This window comes from Neofelis nebulosa, chromosome 7 (genome assembly GCF_028018385.1).
Source record: "Neofelis nebulosa isolate mNeoNeb1 chromosome 7, mNeoNeb1.pri, whole genome shotgun sequence".
NCBI lineage: Eukaryota > Metazoa > Chordata > Mammalia > Carnivora > Felidae > Neofelis > Neofelis nebulosa.
The window spans coordinates 149,039,861-149,062,857 of NC_080788.1; the positions used below are offsets into that span (position 1 = coordinate 149,039,861).

Here is a 22,997-nt window from a genome sequence, read left to right on the forward strand (position 1 = left end):
TGAATGTTTATAGAACATATAGCCCCTCATTTTCATGAACCACTAACAGGAGACATGGTTCTCTTCAAGAGATAGGAAAGGAAGACAAGGGAGCTGAGACAGCAAGTCGGGGAAGGAAACCCAGAGCTTCTCAGGAAGCGTCAACTGTCCACACTTTCCAGTTCTGCAGATGTGGGTCCCTGCTGAGGCCCAACCTGGGTTCTTGTGCAGGTGCCGGGACAAGCTGCCCATGATGTGTGGGCACAGGGGAGTTGGGAAGGGCAGCTGTGGTTTGAATTCCAGCCCACCTGGCACTGCTGTGAAAATTCATGAGTATGTTAATTTATGTCCACCATCAGTTAGGGATAAAATGAGTAAATGCAAGACGTTAGAGTCACTACCTTAGATTCCATGTTCATGACAATTTGTGACAACAATTCTCCGTTCCTTTTTTCCACTTTTTAAATTTTTTTTAAATTTGTGTTTAAATATTTGTTGGTTAACATATTGTGTAATATTAATTTCAGTAGTAGAATTTATTGGTTCATCACTTACATTAACACCCAGGACTCATCACAACACGTGGCCTCCTTAATCCCCAACACCCATTATCCCATCCCCCACACACCTGCCCTCCAGCAACCCTCAGTTTGGTCTCTAACCTTAGAGGTTTTTTTTATGATTTCTTGCTCTTTTTCCCCTTCCCCTAGATCTAAATTCCCCATAGGAGGAAATCATATGGTGTTTGTCATCTTTGACTGACTTACTTTGCTTAGCATGATACCCTGTAGCTGCATCAACATCTTTGCAAATGGCAAGATTTCATTCTTTTTTATGACTGAGTAATATGCCATTCCATACATATAGCAGATTAATCACATGGTGGACTTTTGGTCTCTTTCCTCAGTTTGGCTGTCATAGTTAATGCTGCTGTAAACATTGGGGTGCATGTACTTCCTCAAATCAGAAGTTTTGTATGCTTTGGATGAATTCCTAGTAGAGCAATTGCTGGAGTGTAAGGTTGTTTAATTTTTAGTTTTTAAACTGTTTTCTGGAATGGTCCGGGCACATTGCATTCCCACCAAGAGTGTAAAAGGGTTCCCTTCTCTCCTCATCCTCATGAATATCTGTTGTTTCCTGAGTTGTTAATTGTAGCCATTCTGACAGGTGTGCAGTCATCTCTCATTGTAGTTTTGATTTGTAATTCTCTGATGATGAGTGATGTTGAGCATATGTTTATCTGTGTCGGTTAGCCATCGGAATGCTTTGTTTGGAAAAGTATCTCCTCATGTCTTCTGCCCATTTCTCCACTGGATTCTTTGTATTTTGGGTGTTGAGTTTGAGAAGTTTTTTTAATAGATTTTGGATAGTAAGCCTTTATCAGATATGTGGCTTGCAAATACCTTCTTAATTTCTGTAGAATGCCTTTTAGATTAGTTGATTGTTTCTTTAGCTGTGCAGAAGGTTTTTATTTTGATGAGGTCCCAGTAGTTCAAGTTTACTGTTGTTTCCCTTGCCTCTCTAGAAACGTCTAGTAAGAAGTTGCTATGTCCCAAGTCCAGGAGGTTGCTGCCTGTTCTCCTCTAGGATTTGATGGTCTCCTGTCTCACATTTAGGTCTTCCACCCATTTGGATTTATTTTTGTGTATGGAGTAAGAAAGTGGTTCAGTTTCATTCTTCTGCATGTTCCGGTCCAGTTTTCCCAACACCCTCTGTTGACAAGGCTGTCTTTTTTCCCATTACATAGTCTTTCCTACTTCATCCAAGATGAGGTGGCCATACATTTGTGAGTCCATATCTGGGTTTACTCTTCTGTTCTCTTGATCTGTGTGTCTCTTTTGTGCTTGTAGCTTACTGTCTTGATAAGTACAGCTTTGTAATATAGCATGAAATCCATAATCATGAAGCCACCGTTTCTTTGTGTAGCAGAGACATTTCAACACTACTTGCTCCTTAAATCCATGAACATGAAGGTGTTTCCACTTCCTTGTGTCATCCTCAGTTTCTTTCACCGTTTTTAGAGTCTTCAGATTATGGATATTTTAACTCTTTAGGTATCCTATTATATTTGGTGCAGTTGTAAACGGGATGGATAGTTTTTTTTTATTTTTCTTTCTGTTTCTTCATTATTGCTGTGTAGAAATGCAGCCGATTTCAGTATGTTGATACTGTATCTTGTGACTTTGCTGAGTTTGTGTATCAGTTCTTGCAATATTTTGGTGGAGTCTTGAGTTTTTTATATAGAGGGTCATGTCATCTGTGAAGAGGGAATGTTTGACTTCTTTTCCAACTTGAATGCCTTTATTTTTTGTTGTCTGTTTTTGAGGATAAGACTTCCACTGCTGTGTTAAGTAGCATGATGGGAGTGGACATCCCTCTTGTGTTCCTGACAGTAGAGGAAAAGGCTTTTTTTCCCCACTGAGGATATTAGCTGTGGTGTTTTCATGTGCGGACTTTATGATGTTGAGGTGTGTTTCCTCTACCCCTTGTTGAGGGTTTTATCAAGAAAGGATGCTGTACTATGTCAATTTTTTTTTGCATCTATTGAGAGGGTCATATCATTCGTATCCTTTCTCTGATTGATGGTATGTATTACACTGATTTATTTGTGACTATTGAACCACCCTTACAGCCAAGGAGTAAATCCCACCTGGTCACGTTAAGGGATCCTTTTAATGTCTTGTTGGATTCAATTTGCAAGTATTTTCTTTCTTTTTTTGGTAACGTTTATTTATTTTTGAGACAGAGAGAGACAGAGCATGAATGGGGGAGGGTCAGAGAGAGGGAGACACAGAATCTGAAACAGGCTCCAGGCTCTGAGCTGTCAGCACAGAGCCTGACACGGGGCTCGAACTCACGAACCGCAAGATTACGACCTGAGCCAAAGTTGGACGCTTAACCGACTGAGCCACCCAGGCGCCCCTGCAAGTATTTTCTTGACAACTGTTGTATTCTTGCTCATTAGGGCTAGTGGCATGTAAGTCTCATTTTTAGTGGGGTTTAATCTGTTTTGGAACCGTGATCATACTGATCTTATAGAATGAATTTGGAAGTTTTCTTTCCATTTCTGTTATTTGGAACAGTTTGTGAAGACAGGAATATTCTATTCTACTTAAATAGAATATTTTACACTCTTCTTAAATATCTGGTAGAATTCACCTGTGAACCTATCTGGCCCTGGATTTTTGTGTGTCAGTAGATTTTTGATTAATGATTCAATTTCTTTGCTCATTATCAGTCTGGTCACGTTTTCTCTTTCTTCCTTTTTCAGTTTAGGTAGTTTACATTATTCTGGGAATTTATCCATTTCTTCCAGATTGCCCAATTTGTTGGCATATAAATCTCCAAACTATTTTCTCATAGTTGTATTTCTGTGGTGTCAGTCGCGATGTCTCCTCTCAAATTCTGATTATGTTTACTTTTGTCCCTTCTCTTTTGTTTTTGCCAAGTCTGCCCATGGGTTTATCATTTTTATTTATTCTTACAAAAACCAACTTATAGCTTAATTCATCTGTTCTACTGTTTTTCTTTGTTTCTATATCATTTATTTCTGCTCTAATCTTTTTTGTTTACCTGTTCCTGCTGGCTTTAGGGTTCATTTGTTCTTTTTCTAGCTCCTTTAGTTGTAAAGTGGTTGTGTGGTTGAGACCTTTCTTCTTTCTTGAGTCTGGCCTGTACTGGTATATATTTCACTCTTCCATCAACTTTGCTGCATCCAGATGGTTTGGAACTGGCATGTTTTCATTTTCATTTGCTTCCATGTATTTTTTTATTGCTTCTGTAATTTCCTGAAAATCTCATTCCGCTTTTACTACAATGTTCTTTAACCTAATGTATTGGCAGTGTTGCTCAAATTTTTCTTGTGGTCGGCTTCAAGTTTCATAGTGTTGTGGTTTGAAAATACGCATGGAGTTCCATTGTGTAATGGTTAGCACTCTGGACTCTGAAAATACGCATGGAATGATCTCAGTCTTTTTGTACTTGTACAGGGCTGATTTGTGACATAGTATGTGATCTGTTCTGGAGAATGTTCCATGCTCACTCAAAAAGAATGTGTATTCTGGTGCTTTAGGATGGAATGTTGTGAATATATCTGTTAAGTCCATTCAGTCCATGTGTCTTTCAAAGCCATTGTTTCCTTATTGATTTTCAGCTTAGATTGTCTTTCCATTGTTGTAAGTGGAGTGTTAACGATCTCTATTATTACTATTGTCTATTATCAGTGAGTTTCTTTATGTTTCTTATTAATTGAGTTATATATTTCAGTGCTTACATTTTTGGGGTATAAATATTTAAAGCTTCAGATCTTCTTGTTGGATAGACCCCTTTATGATGATATACTGCCTTCCTGATCTCTTGTAACAAACTTTGGTTTGAAAACTAGTGTGATATGAGTATGGCACTACAACTTTCTTTTGACGTCCATTAGCCTGATAAATTGTTCACCCTCCCCTCACTTTCAATCTACAGGTGTTTTAGGTTGAAACACCTATGTCTTTTGATTGGACATTTTGTCCATTTACATTCACAGTAATTATTGATAGATATAAACTTAGTGCCATAGTGTTACCTCCAAAGTCATTGTTTCTGGAGATTTTCTCTGCTTATTTCTAGTCTTTGTTACTTTTAGTCTTCCTTTCCCACTCAAAGGGTCCCCTTTAATTTCTCGCAGGGCTGATTTAGAGACCATGAACCCCTTTGGTTTTTGTTTGTCTGGGAAATTCTATCACTCCTTGTATCTGAATGACTGCCTTACTGGAGAAAGTATTCTTAGCTGCAAAATTTTCAATTGCGCATGTTGAGGATATGCTGCCACTCCCTACTTGCATGAAGGTTTCTGTAGAGACATCTGCCATAGTTTTTTTTTTTTAACCTTCCCTTGTTAGTCAGCAACTTCTTTTATGTTGATGCTTTTATGGTTTTTCTTTATCTGGATATTTTGCCATTTTCCTATGATATGTCTCAGTGTTGGCCTGCTTTTTTTTTTATTTTAATGGGTGTTCTCTCTGCCTTCTAGATGTGGATGTCTGTTTCCTTCCCCAGCTTGTGGAAATTTTCACTATAATTCACTCAGCTAAAATGTATCCCCTTTTTCTCCCTCTTATTCTTTTGGGACTCCTTTCAAAAAAATGTTGTTACAGTTTATGGAGTTGCTGATTTCCCTAAGTGTACGTTTGTGATGCAATATTTTAATTTTCCTCTTCTTTCCAGCTTCATTTCCCCCATACTTTTATCTTCTATGTCCCTTCCTCATTCATCTGCTTCTTTCCGCCTTGAGGTCATTATATCCAATCAGTTTCACATCTCGGTTACAACATTTAAAATTTCATCCTGACTAGTTTTTAGGTCTTTTCTGTTTGCTGTAAGGGTATCCCTCATGTCTCATATATTTTCCTCAAGCACAGCTAGTATCCTTATGATACTTTTTGAAAATCCTGTTTCATTATGAGAGTTTTTAGAAATTCTGTTTGAGGCACATTAGTTTATGTGTTTTAATTATATCCCTCACAATGACCTTTTATCATTTTTTCTTTTAGGATGAATTCCTCCATCATGTTGTTGTCTATGTCTCTGCCTTCTTAAATGTTTTAGAAAATCCTGTTATCTTTTCTGCTTCTAGGGTAGTATCTTTATTGAGAAGTGTTCACATACTGTCCAGGGCCTGACACTTCATGAAGCATTTGTTTTATGTTCCGTGGCACTGTGCTGTCGTGTTTTGGCAGCTCTGTCCCTCATGACGGTCCTCTGCAGATTTTCTCCTTGCCTCCAGTGGGGAGTGTTGGACCTTGTGCCCAGTGTTGTGAGTTTTATCTAGGTGAGTTTGGTCTGCTGGTTAAAAGAGGCTAATTCCTATCTCCCCTAGAGGTGAGGATATGCGTCACTGTATGATCAGCTGACTTGGTGCGTGTGGGGGTTTACGGTGGTCTTTGGAGGAAGGGGTGCAGTGGTGGTCTGGTTGCCAGGCACTCTTTCCTAGTAAGCAAGCACTTGATGGGGGCTGGAGTAGGTGGAGCTTGGTGTTAGTGGGTCAGCTTGCACTGGGGATGCTGTGCTGCTGAGTGAAATCTGTCCATGCTGATTGGTGGGAGGAAATATTGGCATCAGCTCCCTCTCTAGTCCCTGGAGTTGGAGTTCCCAGCCTCCCCTGTTCAAGAAGCCCTCACACAGAGAGAACACTTGTGGGTCCCAGGCTTCCGTCAGAATTGCTTTCACCCTGTCTGCGTCCAAGCCATTGGCACATCTGGTGGCACAGGGCTCTTATGTTTTATCTCAGGAGCTCTAGCTGGGTTTGAAAACTCCAAATTGTGTGAACTCAATATGACAGGGACCCCACTGATCCTCTGGGAGAGGGTCTTGATGTGCTGTGCCTGGAGCTGGCTTACCCCGGATGGACAGTTGCATGAAAACTAGGGGCTTGGAGTACATGGTGAAGAACAACAAGAAGGCAGCGTCCAGCTAGCTACTCTCAGAAGAGGCTCCTCTGCTAATGATCAGGGAACTTTAATGGTGCCTGTCAGCTCTCCTGTCCTATGAGAGGCAATGCCCCGTCTCCCAAATGCACTCCACGAAGGGAATTGTCTCTCCCCATGACCCAGGGGATACTCAGACCACAGTTCCCCTTATGGGCCTCTGTCCTCCTCCACAGGAGCACCTCTGTGCCCACCAGTCTCCACCCCAATGATGGGATCGACTTTTAAATCTTCAGTCTTTGAGCTCCACGTTTACAGGAGGTTGACTTGTCATGATTAACTTTATAGGTTATCTTGACTGTGTCATGGGTGCCCAGATTCACCACTGTTTCTGTGTATGTCTGTGATGTGTTCGAGAAGAGATTGGCATTTCCATTCATGGTTTCTTTCTGCCTGGGCACCACCCATTCCATTAAGTTTGTGAATAGAATCTGATGCAGATGGAGGACGAATTCCCTCATTTTTACTTCCCATGTGCTTGTTTGAACTGGAATATTGGTCTCCTCTGGCCCTTTTTCTGAGAGTTACATCATCAGCTCTGCACGTTCTGAGACTAGACACTAGTCAGAATCAGACAAGAATTACATCACTGTTTTTCCTGGGTCTTCAGCTTTTGACAGTAGATCATGGGACTTCTCAACATATTTAGTTATGGAAACCAATGACATTTGGGTTGTGTTCCTCAGGGGAATCTTGACTAATACATGGAGATTGTTTGTCTCTCCTTTAGAGTAATTGAATAAAGCTGTAACTCATTTAAAGTCCTGAGTAGCAAAGGGCTATGAAGAAAGTGTCACGTTGTTTGACTGGGACAAGGGCTGGGTGAGGATAAGGAGGAGCTGTGGGATCCTGTGGTCCTGGCTGCACAGGGAGCGCATCTGGGAATCCTGTAAAGGTGCAGCTGTTGTGCCTCAGGAAATCTGTAATTCACTCATGTTGAGGGACCGGAGTAAGCAAGTGCAAACAACTGTGTCTTTGTGCAAGTTCGTCTAGTTTCCCTATGACAACCCAGTAGCTAATTCAGAGAGTTAATAGGTAAACACAGAATCATATAACCAGGGAGGCTCCCTGGGGAAACTGCTGTGTGGAGAGGAAGCCCCAGACCCTGACAGGAAACCTGCCTGTAACCTCCATCTGCACCTGCTCCTGGCAACACAAAGGAGAATTGTGCATAGTGCGCGCCCCCCGTTGGTGTTGATCCCCTTCTGCAGGGAGGTTTGTGTCTGGGCTCCCAGCGAGGTCCTCTCACCGTGTCTCTTGCACAGTAATATGTGGCCGTGTCCTCGGTCTTGAGGCTGTTCATTTGCAGATACAGCGTGTTCTTGGCGTTGTCTATGGAGATGGTGAATCGGCCCTTCACGGAGTCTGTGTAGCCTGTGCTACTTCCATCATATTTAATATATGCGACCCACTGCAGCCCCTTTCCTGGAGCCTGGCGAACCCAGCTCATTCCATAGCTACTGAAGGTGAATCCAGAGGCCACACAGGTGAGTCTCAGGGACCCCCCAGGCTTCACCAGGTCTCCCCCAGACTCCACCAACTGCACGTCACACTGGACACCTGCAGACACAAGACATGTTGGTCAGGAAACTGTCACACATCCACTCTTTCACTCATATCCACTCACAGACTCAGTGTCCCTCGTTCACCATGAATTACCTTTTAAATTAGCAACCAGGAACACCCAGCCCAGCACAAACTCCATGGTGAGGTGTGTGTGTTCTGTGCTGATCACAGAATGGGAACACCTGGGACTCCTGGGGCTGGGGCTCGTCTCCCAGCTGCACGGTCGGGCTGGGTTGGTTTTATCAGCACAGAAAGGACCCCATTTGCATGTACTCTGACATATATATCAAGCTCCAGACTTAGGTTTGATTGTGTAAAAGTGAATGACAGGGTTAGGGACGCACTTCTACATTAGTTTGTGTGGATGGCAGTGTGACAATATGAAGAATTCTTTTTTTTCAGTAATGGATTTTTCCTTTATTGGAGGCTTCGCATAATCTTTAAGAAACATTTACCTCAACAGCATGATCACGCATGATTTTCTCTTAAGATATTTTAATTTTTTATTATTAATTAGTATTTATTTTTAGTTTTAAAAATTAACATCCAAATTAGTTAGCATATAGTGCAACAATGATTTCAGGAGTAGATTCCTTAGTGCCCCTTACCAGTTTAGCCCATCCCCCCTCCCACAACCCCTCCAGTAGCCCTCTGTTTGTTCTCCATATTTATGAGTCTCTTATGCTCTGTCCCCTCCATGTTTTCATGTTATTTTGGTTTCCCTTCCCTTATGTTCATCTGTTTTGTCTCTTAAAGTCCTCATATGAGTGAAGTCATATGAGTTTTGTCTTTCTCTGACTGACTCATTTCACTCAGCATAATACCCTCCAGTTCCATCCACATAGTTGCAAATGGCAAGATTTCACTCTTTTTGATTGCCAAGTAATACTCCACTGTATATATTTACCCCTTCTTCTTTATCCATTCACCCATCAATGGACATTTGGCTCTTTCCATACTTTGGCTATTGTTGATAGTGCTGCTATAAACATGGGGGTGCATGTGTCCCTTTGAAACAGAACACCTGTGTCCCCTGGATAAATGCCTAGTAGTGCAATTTCTGGGTCATAGGGGAGTTCTATTTTTAGTTTTTTGAGGAATCTCCATACAGTTTTCCAGAGTGGCTGCACCAACTTGCATTGCCCCCCAGAATGCAAAAGAGATCCTCTCTCTGCATCCTCGCCAACGTCTGTTGTTGCCTGAGTTGTTAATGTTAGCCATTCTGACATGTGTCAGGTAGTATCTCATTAGGGTTTTGATTTGCATTTCCGTGATGATGAGTGATGTGGAGCATTTATTCATGTGTCGGTTGGCCATCAGGATGTGTTCTTTGGAGAAGTGTCTATTCATGTCGTTTTCCCGTTTCTTCACTGGATTTTGTTTTGGGTGTTGAGTTTGATAAATTTTTTATAGATTTTGGATACTAACTCTTTATCTGAGATGTCATTTGCAAATATCTTCTCCCATTCTGTCAGTTGAATTTTAGTTTTGCTGATTGTTGCCTTCACTATGCAGAAACTTTTGATTTTGATGAGGTTCCAGTAGTTCATTTTTGTTATTTTTCCCCTTGCCTCCTCTGTCATTTTTGATTTTATTTATATGGGTCCTTTCCTTTTTCTTTTTGATCAAACTGGATAGTGGTTTATCAATTTTGTTAATTCTTTCAAAGCACCAGCTTTTAGTTTCATTGATGTGTTCTACTGTGTTTTGATTTCGATAGCACTAATTTCTGCTCTAATCTTTAGTATTTCCTGCCTTCTGCTGGCTTTGGGTTTTATTTGCTGTTCCTTTTCCAGCTCTTTAGTCATAAGGTTAGGTTGTGTATCTGAGATCTTTCTTCCTTCTTTAGGAAGGCCTGGATTGCTATACACTTTCCTCTTATGACCGCCTTTGCTGCATCCTAGAGGTTTGCGTTGTGGTGTTATCATTTTCATTGACTTCCATATACTTTTTAATTTCTTCTTTAACTGCTTGGTTAGCCCATTCATTCTTTAGTAGGTTCTTCAGTCTTATTTGTTACCTTTCCAAATTTTTTCTTTGGTAGATTTTGAGTTCATGGTATTGTGGTCTGAAACTATGCATGGTATGATCTCGATCTTTGTGTACTTACTTAGGGCTGATTTGTGTCCCAGTATATGGTCTATTCTGGAGAAAGATCCATGTGCACTGTAGAAGAGTGCATATTGTGTTGCTTTAGTATGAAATGTTCTGAATATATTTGTTAAGTCCTTCTGGTCCAGTGTGTCATTGAAAGCCATTGTTTTCTTGTTGATTTTTTGATCAGGTGATCTGTTCATTGTTGTGAATGGGGTGTTGAAGTCTCCTACTATTATGGTATTCTTATCGATGAGTTTCCTTATGTTTGTGACTAATTGATTTCTATATTTGGGTGCTCTCACAGTTGGCGCATAAATGTTTACGATTGTTAGGTCTTCTTGGTGGATAGATTGTCTGATATCAATATGGCTACTCTGGTTTTCTTTTGTTGAACATTAGCATGATAGATGGTTCTCCGTCCCCTTATTTTCAATCTGGAGGCATCTTTAGGTCTAAAGTGGGTCTCTTGTAAAAAGCATATAGATGGATCTTGTTTTCTTCTCCATTCTCTTACCCTATGTCTTTTGATTGGGGCATTGAGTCCATTGACGTTTAGAGTGAGTACTGAAAGATAGGAGTTTATTGCTATTATGATGCTTGTAGAGTTGGAGTTTATGGTGGTGTTCTTTGGTCTTTCTAACCTTTGTTGATTTTGGTATTTATTTATTTATACAGATATATTTTCATGTTTTCTCCCCTCAGAGATTCCCCCTTAAAATTTCTTGCAGGGCTGGTTTAGTGGTCACAAACTCATTTAATTTTTGTTTGTATGGGAATCTTTTTATCTCGCCTTCTATTTTGAATGACATCCTTGCTGGATACAGAATTCTTGGCTGCATATTTTTCTGATTTAGCACACTGAATACATCCCGCCACTCCTTTGTGGCCTGCCAACTTTCTGTGGATAGGTCTGCTAAACCTGATCTGTCTTCCCTTGTAAGTTATGGACTTTGTTTCCCTGTTGGTTTTATGATTCTCTCCTTGCCTGAGTACTTTGTCAATTTGACTATGATGTGCCTTGTTGATGGTCGGTTTTGGTTGAGTCTAATGGGAGTCCTCCGTGCTTCCTGGATTTTGATGTCTGTGTCTTTGCCCAGGTTAGGAAAGTTTTCCGCTATGATTTGCTCACATAACCCTTCCACCCCTATTTCTCTCTTCCACTTCTGGGACCCCTATGATTCTCATGTTTTTCCTTTTTAATGAGTCACTGATTTCTGTAATTCTTAAATCTTGCTCTTTTGCCTTAATCTCCCTCTTTTTTTCTGCTTCATTATTCTCTATAAGGTTGTCCTCTATAACCCTGATTCTCTGTTCTGCCTCATCCATCCGTGCAACTGCTGCATCCATCTGTGATTGCAGCTCAGTTATAGCATTTTAAATTTCATTCTGGCTATTTTTTACTTCTTTTATCTCTGCAGAAAAGGATTCTAATCTATTTTTGACTGCAGCTAGTATTCTTATTATTGTGATTCTAAATTCGGGTTCAGACATCTTGCTTGTCTCTGTGTTCGTTAAATCCCTGGCTGTCGTTTCTTCGTGGTCTTTCTTTTGGGGTGAATTCCTTCGTTTTGTCATTTTGAAGGGAGAAAAGGAATTAATTAGGTCACAAAATTGAAATTAGAAGATAAAATTACAGAAATATTAAAATTAAAAATTAAACACACACACAAATTGAATGGAATATGCTAGATCCTTGGTGTGTTTTGGTCTGGGTGTTGAAAGTGGATTGACAGATTAGAGAAAAAAATGGGAGGGGGAGGAAAAAAAAGGAAATAATCTGAGAATTTGAAAAAATGAATACACTGAAGTAGACTAAAATGAGATGATGGGAGTAAAATAGAGTTTGAAAAAATATACAGAAAAGTAAAGAATATAGTAGAAAAAATAAAGAAAAATATTTTTAAAAAAATTAAAAATAAATGTGATTTTTTTCTTTTTCTGTATTCTAGAAAAAAGAGAGGAAACAAAAAAGAGAGAAAAGATACAAAAAGGAAAAAAGGAAATCATTTGAAAATTCAAGAAGTGAATACACCGTAGTAGACTAAAATAAAATGATGGAAGTAAAATAGAATTTGAAAAAATTTACATAAAAGCAATCAATATAGTAAAAAAATTAAAGAAAAATATTGTTAATAGAAATTGAAAGTAAAATGAAGTTTTTTCTCATTCTGTATTCCAGAAAAACTACAGAAACGAAGAAGAGAAAAAAAGAAAAAGAAAGAAAAAGTAAAAAGGAAACTGTTTAGAAATTTGAAAACGGGAATACACTGAAGTAGAGTAAAAGAAAATGATGGAAGTAAAATAGAATTTGAAAAAAAAATTACAGAAATGTAAAAAATATAGTAATAAAAATTAAAGAAAAATATTTTTAATAATAATTGATAATAAAAATAATTTTTTCTGTTTCTGCATTCAAGAAAAAGAAAAGAAGTGTAAAAGAGAAAAAGAAAAAAAAGAAAGAAAATTGACTAGATGAACCTGCTAACAGATTGAAGTAGGACTGAAATTACTTCGTTATTCCCTAGATGTCAGTCTATGTAGCTCTTTATAGTCCATAAAGTAAGCGGCAGTGAGACTTGTGTTCCTGAAGAGCCCTGTTGGCCCAGTTGGGTGGGACTCAGTGTAATGGCTCCGCTCTCCACTAGATGGCGCTTTTAAGCTCCTGGGGTGGATTGTTGCGGTGCTTGTAGGTGCGAATGCACATGTGCTGGAGAAGTGAAAATGGCGGCACTCGGGAACCCAGTCTGTTCTCCTGGATCAGCAATCGCGCACCCATCCTCTGTCTTCAGCCCTTGTCCACTTCTCACTCCTTCACTCTCCGTGACCAGGCCCCAGGCCGCACCTCTCTCCCAAGTTTTGTCACAGACGCGGCTGTTTTCCCCGGTCCCTTATATCCAAAGGACCACAGCTTTGACCTGTTCTGCCCCTCTGTGGGAGGGTCTCACCAAGCAATGTCCGAATGAGCAATGGCCGAATATCGGCTGCAGCTAGGAACGCTTGCTGGACCCTGTTGTCAGTGCCCCGAGACTGTGGCCGGGTGCCAGCTCACCCCAGAAAAAGTTCACGAGAGATTGTAGCAGCAGCGTTTCGTGAATTATGGACAATCACAACACACGTCTGGCACCAGGCTTCACCCTAAACGACCCTGTTCCAGCACCAGCGAATGTGGCCGTATTCCGGGGTCTGCTGGGACCAGAGGGCTTTGGCAGTCTCCTCCAAATGTCCTTCCAGCAGTGCAACTGCCTCTCCCCGTGTGGCCTGAGAACATCCCGGCCCCACTCTGTTCCTGGGATTCTCCCTTCCCACCAGAGCACCTCCAGGTATCGAGCTGTGGAGTTGCAGCCTTTGCACTCCCCTTGTTTACAGTCTTAGTGGAATTTACATACTCTCCTTTCTCCCTTTTTAGTTGAGTCCCTGTGGCTGTTTCCAATTTTCCACGTTTTCTCCAGCTGCTTTTGGGGAGGGGTGCTTTTCCTGTTTTCTCCCCCACTCCCCAGTCTCCGTCCTCTCTCCGCCTGCAAAAGCACCTCCCTTCCTGCAGCTTCGTGCTCCCCAAGGTTCCCTCTCCACGCCACGTACTTGTTGAATTCTGTGGTTCAGGTTGTGCAGATTGTTGTGTTAATCCTCAATCAGTTTTCTAGGTGTGTAGGATGGTTTAGTGTTGGTCTGGCTGTATTTCATGGACGCGAGACACACAAAAATCTTCCACGTTGTTCCGCCATCTTGTCTCCTCCCCCATTGACTGCCTGATTTTCAATTGAACATGTGAGGATATTATGCCACTCCCTTCTTTCCTGCAGGTTTCTGTGGACACTTCTGCCATAGTCTTTTTTTATCTTCCCGTATTCGTTAGCAAACTCTTCTGTCTTCATGCTTATAGAGTTTTTTTAATCTGTGTACTTTGTGAATTTTACTATGTTATGTCTCAGTGTCGGCCTGCTTTTTTTTTCTAATTTTAATGGGAGTTCTCTGTGGCTCATAGATGTGGACGTCTGTTTCCTTGAACATTTAGTGGAAATTTTCCACTCTAATGCACTCAGACAAAACTTCTCCCCTTTTTCTCCCTCTCTTCTTCTTCTGGGACTCCTTTGAAAAGAATTTTATTACACTTTATGGAGTTGCGGATTCCCTAAGTATAAGTATGTGATGCAATATTTTAATTTTCCTCTTCTTTCCTGCTTCATTTCTCACAAAATTTTATCTTCCATGGCACTTACTCATTCATCTGCTTCTTTCTGCCATGAGTTCATTATATCCAATCAGGTTCACATCTTGGTTACAGCATTTTAAAAGTTTCAGCCTGACCTGGTTTTAGGTCTTTTCCATCTGTAGTCAGGGTATCCTCATGTCTTCTAGGCTTTCTCAAGCATAGCTACTATCCTTATGATAGTTTTTAAAAGTTCTGTTTCCTTATGATAGGTATTAAATTCTGTTTGAGTCTTATTATTTATATGTGTTTTAATTATATCCCTGGCAATGTCCTTTTATGGTTTTTTCTTTTGGCATGAATTCCTCTATCACTCTGTATGCCCATGTCTCCTCTTTCTTAAGTGTTTTAGGAAAATCCTGTTATGTTTTCTGCTTCTAGAGTAGTGTCTTTTTTGAGAAATGTTTACATACTGTTAACAACCTGACATTCTGGAAGCATTTCTTGCATGTGCTGTGTGCACTGTGCTGTCTTGTATTGGCTGCTCTGTCCCTCAGGTCAGTCCTCTGCAGAGTTCTCCTTGCCTCCAGGGGAGAATTTTTCAACTTTGTCCATAGTGTTGTGAGTTTTAACTAGGTGAGTTTGGTCTCCTTATTAAAAGAGGCTAATTCCTATTTCCCCTAGAGGTGAAGCTATGCCTCAGTCTATGGTCAGTAGACTTGGTGCCTGTGGTGGTATATGGTGGTCTTTGGAGGGAGGGGTGCAATGGTCGTCTGGGTTGTAGGCACTCTTTCCCTAGTAAGGAAGCACCTGAGGAAGGAAAGGTGGGTATGTCTTGGTGTCCGTGGCTCAGTATCTACTGGGGGGTGTTGTGCTGCTCACTGAAATCTGTCCATGATAATTGATGGGAGGAAATATTGGCATCAGCTCCTTCTCTAGTCCCCGCAGTTGGAGTTTCCAGCCACCCCTGTTCAGGAAGCCCTCACATAGAGAAAACAATCTGTAATCATGGGTCGCAGGCTTCCTTCAGAACCCGGCCTTCACCCTGCCTTTGTCCAATCCATTGGCACACCTGGCAGCTTAGGGCTCTTATGTTTTATCTCAGGAGCTCTAGCTGGGTTTGAATACACCAAATTGTTGAACTCAATGTGACAGGGACCCCACTGATCCTTAGGGACAGTGTGTTGCTGTGATGTGGTTGGAGCTGGTTATCCCAGAAGGGCAGTTGCATGAACACTAGGAGCTTGGAGTTCATGGTGAGGAATAACAAGAAGGGAGCATTCAGTTAGCTGCTCTCGGCAGAGGCTTCTATGCTAATGACCAGGGCAGTGCAATGGTGTCTTTCAGCTCTCCTGCCCCATGAGAGGCAATGCCCTGTCTCCCAAATGCACTCCAAGAAGGTAACTGTCCCACCCGATATGACCCAGGGGATCCTCAAACCGCAGCAGTCCCTATGGGCTCGGGGCTCCTTCTACACAGGAGCACTGCTATGCCCACCAGGGTCCACCCCAGTGATGGCATGGACTTCTAAATCTTCAGTTTTTGAACTCGACATTTACAGCATGTTGACTTGTCATGATTACCTTTATGTGTCATCTTGACTGCGTTATGGGGGTGTCCAGATTCACAACTGTTTCTGTGTATGTCTGTGATGAGTTTCCAGAAGAGATTGGCATTTCCATCCATGGTTTCTTTCTGCCTGGGCATCACCCATTCCATCACAGTTCTGAGTAGAATCCGACGCAGAGGGAGGAAGAATTCCCTCATTTTTACTTCCCATGTGCTTGTTTGAACTGGAACATTGGTCTCCTCCTGCCCTTGTTCTTAGAGTTACATCATAGGCTCTGCAGGTTCTGAGACTAGACACTAGTTCAGAATCAGGCGAGACTTATACCACTGGTTTTCCTGGCTCCCCAACTTGTGACAGTAGATCATGGGACTTCTCAACATATTTTGTCATGGAAACCAATGTGCTTTGGTTTCTGTTGCTCGAGGGAATCCTGACTAATACATGCAGAAGATTTATCTCTTGTTTAGAGGAAGTGAATAAAGTTGTAGCTCATTTAAAGTCCTGAGTAGCGAAGTGCCATGAAGGAAGTGTCACGTTGTTTGATTGGGACACGGGCTGGGTGAAGAAAAATGGGGAGCTGTGGGAGCTTGTGGTCCTGGCTGCACAGGGAGTGCATCTGGGACTCATGTAAATGTTCAGCTATTGTGCCTCAGGAAATCTGTAATTTACTCATGTTGAGGGACAGGAGAAAGCAATGCAAACAACTGTGTCTTTGTGCATGTTAGGGTAGATTTCCTAGGAAAACAATGATCTAATTCACACAGGTAATAGGTAAACACAGAATCCTGTGTCCAGAGAGGCTCCCTGGAGAAACTGCTGTGTGGACAGGAAGTCCCAGACCCTGAGTGGAAACCTGCCTGTAACCTCCATCTTCACCTGCTCCTGGCAACACAAAGCAGAATTATGCATAGTGTGCGCCCCCCGGTGGTGCTGATCGCCTCCTGCAGGGAGGTTTGTGTCTGGGCTCCCAGAGAGGTCCCCTCACCCTGTCTCTTGCACAGTAACATGTGGCCTTGTCCTCGGCCTGCAGGTTGTTCATTTGCAGATAGAGCGTGTTCTTGGAGTTGTCTCTGGAGATGGGGAGTCGGCCCTTTACTGAGTCTGCGTAGTACGTGCTACTTCCATCATCATAAATATATGTGAGCCACTACACCCCTTTCCTGGAGCCTGGCGAACCCAGCTCATTCCATATCTACTGAAGGTGAATCCAGAGGCTACACAGGAGAGTCTCAGGGACCCCCCAGGCTGCACCAGGTCTCGTCCAGACTCCGTCAGCTGCACGTCACACTGGACACCTGCATACACCAGACATCTTGGTCAGGAAACTGTCACACATCCACTGTTTCTCACTCTTATCCACTCACATACTCAGTGTCTCCCATTCACCATGAATTACCTTTTAAAAGGGCAACCAGGAACACCCAGCCAAGCACAAACTCCATGGTGAGGTGTCTGTTCTGTCCTCATCAGAGAATGGGAACACCTGGGACTCTAGGGGCTGGGGCTCCTCTCCCAGCTTCGGAGTCTGGGATGGGCTGGTTTTATCACCATAGAGAGGACCCCATTTGCATGTGATCTAACACATATATCAAGCTCCAGTCTTAGATTTGATTCTTTAAAAGTGAACAACAGTGTTAGGGACGCACTTGTAGTTTAGTTTGTGTAGATGGTGCTTTGACAATATGAATAATTGTATTCAGTGAGTACAGGTGTATTTGCAGTCCTGTGTGCATTTTTACAGGTCTTTCATCAACATAGATCATTTTCACTCTACAAGTATTTTACATAGTTTTTGAAATTTAACCCAAAATACTTTATTCTGTCATTTTCACTTGTATAATTTTGTTATTTATTTTGCATGTATTTTAATGCTGGTGTGTAGAATCACAGGTGGTTTGTTTTTATTTATTTTCTTTGTTCATTTTGCATCCTGCTCTTTTCCTCATTTAAAAAAACTGGTTCTAATATTTTTTGTGGTATCTCTAGGGTTTTGTTATGTTTAAGATCAATGTCACCTGCAAACAAGTAATTTTCCTTCCTCCTTACTGATTTAAATGTCTTTTATTTTTTTTTATTCCCTATTTTTTTCTGGTTACGTCTTCCAGTGGTAGGAGACGTAAGCTTTTCCCTTCTTTTCTTCTGGGATTTAGCCAGTGTAAGGATTCAATTGACATAAGACCTATCTACAGGAGAGAATAAATTTCATTTTGTAAGTGCATGGCCTTCCTAATGACATGACACCCAGAGAAAGGAAAAAGCAGGTGGCACTTGTGTCTTTCAGACAAAAAAAAAACAACATTGGGTTTGGCAAGAGTTAAGTTTGGGGTCACCAAGTAAGTAGGTTTGTTTGCATAGCCTTCTTGTCCCTGTATTCTTTATTCTGGTTCTAACGATAGTTCTTCCCTCTTGGTACATGGGAGGGAGATTTATATCCTGCTGACAAGGGACAATGGAGAGTCTGAGTGTACTTGGACTCTTTCTCTAGTGACTTTCACCCAAATAAGCAGTGTGACAAGATGATATAGTTTGAGGTGGCATATGTATTCTTCACGTTATCATGGGGAACACTTATGTTAGGGGTGACCATCATTGCCTGGCTCCTGATTTGACAGGAAAGCCTTCTGCATTTTACCGTTCAATATGCTGTCAGGTGTGGGCTTTTCATAGTGGCCATGATCATGTGGAGGTAATTTCCTTCGGTCCCTTTTTAATTGGGTTCTTTTTAAATGATGAACATGTGTTGAATTTTGTCTAATGTTTTTTTGAATCAATTAATGATGGCTTTGATTCAGTCATTCACTCTGTTAATGGAGGACATCACATTTATGCATCTGTGTATGTTGAAGGATCCTTGCATCCCTGGAGTGAATCACACTGGATTATGTTGTATGATCCTCTCAATGTTCTGTTGAATTCAGTATGCTCAGATTTTGTGAAGGAATTTTGCATGTATGTTCATTTGCGATAGTGACCTGTAGTTTCCCTTCTTGTGGTGTCTTTCTTTGGTTTTGGTGTGAAAACAATGCTGTCCTCACAAATTTCATTAGGGAGTGCTGTTTTTTTATCAGTGGTTTGTAATAGTTGAGAAATATTGGCATTAACTCCTCTTTAAATACTTAGTAGAAGTTTTAATAAAGCCATGGACTCCTAGGCAGATTTTTTGCAGGGTGAGGTTTTAGATAGAGAAATATTTTTAATTTTTCTTCTGTTCCTTTTGTATTTTTCCATGAAGCAGTCTTGGTGGCCTACGTTACGGCATAAAATGTGTAATTTGTTCCTGGTGATCTAATTGTTGGCCTATAAATACCTAAGTTTTTATTTAATGATCGTTTCCATGTCTTTAGTTCAGTTATGTCTCCTCTTTCAATTCTGATTGCATTTGTTTGAGTCTTCCCTATTTCCCCAGGCTACCTATTTGTTTCAAATTTTACTTACTTTTCCAAATACAAATTTTTATGTAATTGATTTGTTTTCTGTATTTGTGATAGTCTCTATTTTCTGTCTGCTTTATCTTTTTATGTTATTTTTATGTTTATCTTTTTATGTCAATAAAAATGCCAATGAGTTTTTTAAGGAACCTGCAAAATATACAATTCATATGAAAGCACACAACACATGGAAGCCACAAAACAATCATGACGTCGAGAGAACCTGGAGACATCACACTTCTCTCTTTCTAAGTATATTGCAGAGGTACATTAACCACAACAGTGTGCTTCTGGCATCAAATGAGATATTTAGACCAGTGGAGCTCATTACAGAGCCCAGAAGTAGAAGTTTGCAGATGCAGTGAGCAAATCCTCCACGAGATTTCCAACAATGCACAGTGGGGGGAGGATACTGTCTCTTAAACATGGTGTTGACTAGGGGCACCTGTGTGGCTTGGTAGGTTAAGCATCCCACTTCCACTCAGGTCATGATCTCACGGTTTGTGAGTTCGAGCCTCACATCAGGCTCCTGCTGACAGCTCAGGGCCTGGATTCTGTTTCTGCCTCTATCTCTGTGCCTCCCTACTCATGATCTGTCTCTCTCCCTCAAAAACAAAGTAAAAATTAAAAAATAGTATTGATATATACATGCAAAATAATAACATTTGGCCATAATCTTTCTTCATACATATACGTCGACACAAAAAAAATCTCAAAATGGATGAAGGATTAAGAAGAACAGTTGAACCTAAATGCCTTCAAAGAAAACATGAAAGATGAATATGATGACATTCACTTGAGAATGATTGATTTGATATAAAAGCAAAGTCACAGAGAACAAAGCATGCAAGGGGGACTACACCATACTAGAAAAGGGGCAAGCAAATATTTGTAGAGCTAGAAGGAAGTCTATGGGCGTGTAGCCCCTCCCTGCCCACTGGGGCTCTCCAGATGGATTTGACAAATTGGCTTCCTCATTGGTAAATGGCTGCTTGTTTGGTGGATGGAATGATGCTGACTGACTGCACATGCCATTGCCACGACTGTGGTAAGGAATGTAATGCCTGAAATGGTTCCCGGATTTGCCATTCCATTATGGATTTAGCCAGACCAAGGAACTCACCTCAGCACATAGACAAACTACGTACTTGCAAAGACTTGGGAGTGATAATTAGAATTTTATACTCCACATCATCCTTAATCATCACAGAAGCGGACGATGAGGATATGTGGATTAGGGGAACAGATATGGAACATGAAAAACTAGACACAAAATTCCTTCAGGAAAAATCCACCTGGAAACTGGCCTGGAACATCCAGAATAATTGTCCTTGGCCCTTAATGAGATTTGGAATGCTCCAAATAGCAGGCAGGGACTGACCCCCTTTGCAACAGTATTTTAGAAAGGAGTCCTTAACCCTTTCTTCCCTGATTGAGTGAACTTTATGATAACTTATATGACCAAGTTGATGCCATGCATAGCCATGTCCAAGAAGTAACAGGTGCACTTGGGTTATATCATCCATAGACAATAAGAACATGGCCTCTGCCACTGCCTAGCCATGCAACCCTTTCTACAGAATATGGGACGCTCATCAGGTCTTCAGAGAGCACCCAGTGCCAGCTCACTGAGAAGGACCTTATGACGAACTGCTAACCGACTACACTGCCATCAGAATTAGGGAAAGATTCTTCTGGATTCATGCCAGCTGCACAAAATAGTTCCAGAAAATGCCATCGTCAAGATCCTGGATGGCCATCCCCACAACGACCATAGGTAAGGATTCCCAGAGCCAATTCCCAGGCTCCGGAAACACATGGCATCACATAGTAGGTCATGGATCAAAAAACTGCATTTCCACCTAGTTTCATTTTCCGGCTCTTTCCTGTCAGGAAAAAAAAAAACTTTTTAAAATGGTGCCTACCCTTTCCCCCACTATTAAAAGACTGACTACATTTCTTGCTCTCCCTCTGAACCTCTACGACTGTCTGTCTTCAGACTGCATCTGCCCCATTCACCTGTGTAGTTATCTCAGCAGGTCAGATACAGACCCTTACACCAGTTTTCCAAATCCCGTCTACAGTAAATAATCAGTCTGATTGTCAATCGTTTTGACATCAGGATAGCATGTAAGCCCCCAAAGTCGTGTTATTTCCTGCCAATGCAAGCAGGTGAATGCACCATGTGGATGGACAAATGGAAGGGTGTGGTATCCACAACCAGAACGACAATGTCACTCTGCCTTTCCTTCCACTGCATTGATTGGGACCACAACTTTGATGGAAGCTTCAGGATGGTCCTTTGCTCAGGTGAAGTATTGGGAGAGAATATTTCCCTTTGTATGAAGACAGTCATGGTGCTGGGTTCTCTCTCTCGGTGACATAGCAAGGCAATCTGGTGCCAGATGGTCACTAGGTGCTCCAGCATAACCCCCATGGCACAAACACTGTCCAGATCACAAAATGTTTCATTGGCACTCAGACTACCTGTGCATCAAGTGGCATAGCTCAGCCACTTCCAGCTAAGGCTGCCTAACAGCACGAGTCATATGAGAGTAGACCGAAAATCTGGAGTAGCTCAGTCAGGTGACAAAACCCACCTTATAGCTGCTGAAGGGCTGCAGGCCTCCCGTGTCTCACAAACTTTCAGGAATGCATGATAATTGACCAGTGACAGTGACCCTCAATTGCCCAGACCAGTGGGAACTCATGACAGGCTCTACATGAGCTGGTCAGGCTAACATCTAGGCACTGTTTGGACTGTTAGGAATTCCCAAGGCAGCAGGGTAGAGATGTATAGGTTGAGAGCAGACTGTGGCTGGGACTCCTTGGTCATCGATGCTGAATGGGACATACTGGCTAGCTCAGTCATGACGGAGTCTCCCCTGTGGCCCTTGAGATACCCTCAACTGCCTAGACAGTCTTGGGAATGTGAGCCATCTTATGGACAGCTGGGCATTTACATTTCAGTAGTCAACTGTAAAGCGCCACCTGTTAGGAGGGGGCTTTAATGCCCGTCAAGTGGGCAGACTGAAAGGAGAAATGGTGTGTTTAATGTCCCCCCTCCTTCAGTAAATCTTGAATTATGGGGTGCAATTTCTCAGTCCTCTATTGCGCACAATATTGATGTGCATATACTGTCTTAATTGGATGTGTGGGGGGGTGCAATTTGCAGTCCTACAGACTCCTGATATGTAGCTCCCCCCAGGAAAGCCAGGCACTGGGTTTGTTCCCACTGGCCTTGATGGCATGTGAGGGCATCCACATCATTAACAAGACAATGCACGGTCAAAGGGGCCACAGTTGCTAAAAGAGATTCAGTAAAGATTCTTCCAATAGTGACATCAAAGCGATGTTGAGACCCTTCTACTATCCCTACCTTTATACCTAGTAAGCTAAAGGGCACCACACTTTTATTTGGAGGGGTTCCTGGGAAGCACTGTACCTTGGCTTCAGGGTCAATGAGAGAAATAAAGTGTTGTCTGTGTCTGTGTCCTACACGGTAATCACAGAAGTATACAGGCAGTTGTCCCAGGAGGAAGGACATACTCCACAAACCTCCAGGTCCCTAGGCAGGGGCCTTGGCATCTCCCCACCCACTGGGATCCTAGCTCCCCACTACCAGGGCTGTCATGTCCAAAGAAGTGATGGCACCCACCCGAAGGGTAGAAACAACATTCTCTCGAAGATCCCAAAGAGTCTGATCAAAGTTTCCGACTTGTGTTCAGGCTGTCCTGAGA

At 41.8% G+C, this 22,997-nt stretch overlaps 1 pseudogene and 1 gene segment (V, D, J or C); both read right to left on the reverse strand.

The window, feature by feature from the left end:
* Positions 1-7,228: 7,228 nt before the first annotated feature.
* On the reverse strand, positions 7,229-8,222 carry LOC131518037 (immunoglobulin heavy variable 3-74-like). The segment is given in 3 exon segments: positions 7,229-7,350; positions 7,590-8,009; positions 8,109-8,222. Coding segments are annotated over 3 exon segments (588 nt in total).
* Positions 8,223-16,730: 8,508 nt separating this feature from the next.
* On the reverse strand, positions 16,731-17,271 carry LOC131518038 (immunoglobulin heavy variable 3-23-like; annotated as a pseudogene).
* Positions 17,272-22,997: the final 5,726 nt, after the last annotated feature.